The sequence below is a fragment of the Solanum lycopersicum genome, chromosome 8, assembly GCF_036512215.1.
Source record: "Solanum lycopersicum chromosome 8, SLM_r2.1".
Taxonomy (NCBI): domain Eukaryota; kingdom Viridiplantae; phylum Streptophyta; class Magnoliopsida; order Solanales; family Solanaceae; genus Solanum; species Solanum lycopersicum.
The window spans coordinates 17,463,266-17,467,273 of NC_090807.1; the positions used below are offsets into that span (position 1 = coordinate 17,463,266).

The following is a 4,008-nucleotide window of genomic DNA, read 5'->3' on the forward strand; positions in this document are numbered from 1 at the left end:
GATTTTGTCGACAATGGTGTTTAAAATTCAAATTTTGTTTTTCAATTTCATCAAATCAGTTGAATGTATATTGAGATGTGAATATATGTCGGTAATTGATTTGATTAGTTAATGTGAATTATAAAAAAAAATTGTGAAAAAATTGTTGTTAATTTGAAATTACTGATTTGAGATTTGCTCCAATTCATAGAATTGTTTGAATTTGAAACTGTATAAGTGTTTAAGTGTCTTAGATTGTTGTTTGTATGTTCGAATCTATCATATTTAGTGTTATTTTGTAAATTGTATAATTGAATGGAACTGTTGTCTATTACATACGAATTTGTCCTTTGTATTCATGTACTTTTTAGTTGTTGCTATTGAAGTGTATACCTCTATAAAGCTATAATTTTGTGTATACAGAGATTTTTTTTTGTATAATTTGAAAATGTGTTTAAGCTTAAAAATGAAGTTTCTATAATATGTATAAGTACATACTCTGTTTTTTACTGCATTTATTTAGCTATTAACTGTATATGTATATAATTTGATTTTGTAGACAGAAAATCTAAAAATGGCTTCACTGGCTATATTGGTTAAGCATTCTGGTAGATGGGATAATGACAATTGTTACGTTGATTATACAATTTATGGGTTGTTTTTTAAAGAAAGTTCATCGTATAATGATTTGTATAAGGTCATTGCAATGCAACTAGGGATTGATACGAATGTGAATAAACTCAAAATTGAGTATAATATTGAAGAAGGCAAAACACCCATGTTGATTCACAACGACATGGGTGTTAGAGTGTATATAATTGCTTAAAAAGTATGAAAATGAGTTCAACAAGAATCCACTCTGTATTAGCAAACTGCCTAGTATAATTGGTACCAATGAACTGTGTGGAAGTTCAAATCAGGATAGCTATAGGATAACATCTATCAGCATCAATGAAAATGATGAATTTGATAATAGGCAGCTGAGTATTGGTGAGTTGGTAGATCCGCTTCATATTTTGTGGTCAGGGAGCTGTGATGGAGTTATTTCAGATCCTTGTAATAAGTTCGTGGAGGTAGACCAAGTGTATAAGACCAAAGACATATTGAAATCTGTGATGGAAAAATATGCAATTGAAAAAAGATTTCAATATAGAACAGTGAGGTCAAACGCAATCAGGTACCTGCTTTATACATACAAATATGTAATTGTATAAGTTGTTTTAATTATTTGTATATTGATGTGTTGTGTTGTTTTTGCTAATGTAGTTATACACTGGAGTGTATTTCTGATGAATGTGAATGGTTAATGAAAGCATCTAATGTCAACAAATCTGATATGTTTAGAATAAGAGCATTTAATACAGACCATACTTTTCCTTTGAAGGATAAAGTGTATTCACAAAAACATGCCACAAGCATGCTGATTGGAGGGATCATTAAACCCAAACTTGTTGATCACAAGAGAAAATATACACCTTCTGATATTCGCAGTGATGTAAAGATATATATAGGAGTTGACATAAATTACTCGTTGGCTTGGAGGGCTAGAGAAAAGGCTCTAGTTGCATTGAGGGGGACTGTAGTAGCTGCATCTTACAGCAAGCTTCCAGCATATTTGTATATGATGAATATAACATATCCAGACTCGCATATACGTATAAAGAAAATAGATAAAAATGAGTTCTTGTATGTCTTTGTTGCATTGAATAGTTTTATACAAGGCTTTGAACATTGCAGGTCTGTAATTGTTGTGGATGGAAGTCACCTAAGAGGACCGTATAATGGAACATTTGTTCCTGCAAGTACAACGGACGGAGCAGGTATGATTAATTTATTTTTTATTGTTCAATTTTTATCAAAATGTTAATGTGTGTGTAAATTAAAATGCAGGACACATTTTTCCACTAGCATATGGTATCATTGATTCGGAAAATGATGCAGCTTGGTTTTGGTTTTTTCTATAACTAAAGGAGGCTTATGGTGAAAGGATTAATATGTGTGTAGTGTCACATAGAAATGAAAGTATCATAAAGGCAGTGACTAAAGTGTATAGAAATGTGCCACATTATGCTTGTATGTGGCACTTGTGGGGTAATGTAGAGAAGAAATTTAGGAAGGCATCCAAGGAGTTAAGTCCTATGTATTATACAATGGCAAAGACTTGCAACAAAGTTGAGTTTGACAGGCTGATGGATACTGTAAAAAAAGTTGATGTAGGTGTTAAAGAGTATTTGGAGCTAGCTGGATATGATAAGTGGTCAAGGTGTCATGCTGAAACTCATCGGGGATGGGCTATGACGTCTAACATTGCAGAGAGTATAAATGTTGCATTAGTATCTGCTAGGGAATTACCACTATTCAATTTTCTGGAAGAGGTAAGACTGATGTTTGGGAGATGGAATCATGACAACAAATACGAGGCAGCCTGCACATTTACTCCGATGATTGGAAAAGCTAAAAATTTGTTAATAGAATATGAAGCATTGAGCACACGAATGGGGGTATGTTTTATGTATATATATTATTAATTAATGAGTTATGCACACGGCTAGAAATTGTATAGACTTATACATATACATAAATCTATTTGTGTGAAGCAGGTTGTGCCGTCAACTGAATACGTATACAATGTGACTGATGATGGTAGGAGTTTTATGGTCTGTTTAAAGAACAAAACATGCAGCTGTGGGAAGTTTCAATATGAAGAAATTCCATGTGAACATGCTTGGGCTGTATTGAAGCGGAAAAGTATAGTAGCCGATGTATTTTGCTCAGATTTGTATAAACCAAAGACGGTTTTGAAGATTTATGAGATACTGATCTATCCATTGCCTTCCTTTTCAGAATGGGTTATACCTGAAGCCATAATGTATGATGAAGTCCGACCTCCAAAATTCAAAAGACCTCCCGGAAGGCCTAAAAAGAAACCCCGTTCAAAAACTAAAGGTGAATTGCTTGGACTAAAAGGAAAGCATACATGTAGTACATGTGGATTTGTAGGTCACAATAGGCGTTCATGTAGAAATAGACCTCAAGAAGTTTAACAAGTTTTTACAATTCTATTGAACTGTAAAATTTGATTTGATATACAATTGAATTTTATTCTGAAGTATTTTTGTGTTAAAACAGTATGAGTTAGTATTTTCATTATGGAATAAAGTGGTTATGTCTTATTAATTGTGCTAATCATTTTGTATAAATTTTACAGATACTTATCTCTATAATTATACAGTTCATAAAGAATTAACAATTGTATAACTGTCTATATTTATACAGTTAATGTATAAATATATGTTGTTGTTTAAGTTGAATATATACGTATGCTTTATGAACTATTTTGTAAGCCTTGAAATGTATATGTATATATCCAACATAAATGTAATCCTAGTTTTATATTGTTAGTGTATAACTATTAATTATATAAGCTTATTTGTAAATTTGAAATTTCTGAACAATTGTATAATCCTAGTAATGTATAATTATGCAGTTCATAAAGAATTAACAATTGTATAACTGTCTATATTTATACAGTTAATGTATAAATATATGTTGTTGTTTAAGTTGAATATATATGTATGCTTTTTGAACTATTTTCTAAGCCTTGAAATGTATATGTATATATCCAACATAAATGTAATCCTAGTTTTATATTGTTAGTGTATAACTATTAATTGTATAAGCTTATTTGTAAATTTAAAATTTCTGAACAATTGTATAATCCTAGTAATGTATAATTATACAGTTCATAATGAATTAACAATTGTATAAACTATCGAGATTTATACAATTAATTGTATAATAATACAGAAAGTAAAATAAACTGTTGAGATTTATACAGTTAATGTGTACAGTCTCATTATTAAAAAGTGTATAATAATCAATTTTTATATAAAAAATACAAAGTGAACTATACACATAGGTTTATACAGTTAGTGTATAAATATATATTGTGTAATGTAGTTTGTATAAGTATTAAATTGTAAACAAAAATAACGAAGTGAAAGACTTAATTGAACAGACAAGTATATT

The 4,008-nt window shown here is 30.1% G+C and overlaps 2 protein-coding genes across 2 annotated transcripts; both read left to right on the forward strand.

The window, feature by feature from the left end:
• Positions 1–553: 553 nt before the first annotated feature.
• Positions 554–1,943, forward strand: LOC138337835 (uncharacterized). Its single transcript, XM_069288267.1, has 5 exons — positions 554–789; positions 848–1,156; positions 1,246–1,596; positions 1,717–1,799; positions 1,870–1,943. Exons 1-5 carry the CDS (start codon positions 554–556, stop codon positions 1,941–1,943), a joined length of 1,053 nt encoding a protein of 350 aa, XP_069144368.1.
• Positions 1,944–2,129: 186 nt separating this feature from the next.
• Positions 2,130–3,023, forward strand: LOC104648785 (uncharacterized). The gene is made up of 2 exons (XM_010326649.1): positions 2,130–2,480; positions 2,580–3,023. Exons 1-2 carry the CDS (start codon positions 2,130–2,132, stop codon positions 3,021–3,023), a joined length of 795 nt encoding a protein of 264 aa, XP_010324951.1.
• The last annotated feature ends 985 nt before the right edge of the window (positions 3,024–4,008 follow it).

Coding starts and splice junctions, on each gene's coding strand:
- LOC104648785 (XM_010326649.1), top strand. CDS start 2,130: ATGGCAAAGACTTGCAACAAAGTTGAGTTTGACAGGCTGATGGATACT. Junction 2,481..2,579: donor CATTGAGCACACGAATGGGG/GTATGTTTTATG, acceptor TGTGTGAAGCAG/GTTGTGCCGTCAACTGAATA.
- LOC138337835 (XM_069288267.1), top strand. CDS start 554: ATGGCTTCACTGGCTATATTGGTTAAGCATTCTGGTAGATGGGATAAT. Junction 790..847: donor AACGACATGGGTGTTAGAGT/GTATATAATTGC, acceptor ACTCTGTATTAG/CAAACTGCCTAGTATAATTG. Junction 1,800..1,869: donor AAGTACAACGGACGGAGCAG/GTATGATTAATT, acceptor ATTAAAATGCAG/GACACATTTTTCCACTAGCA.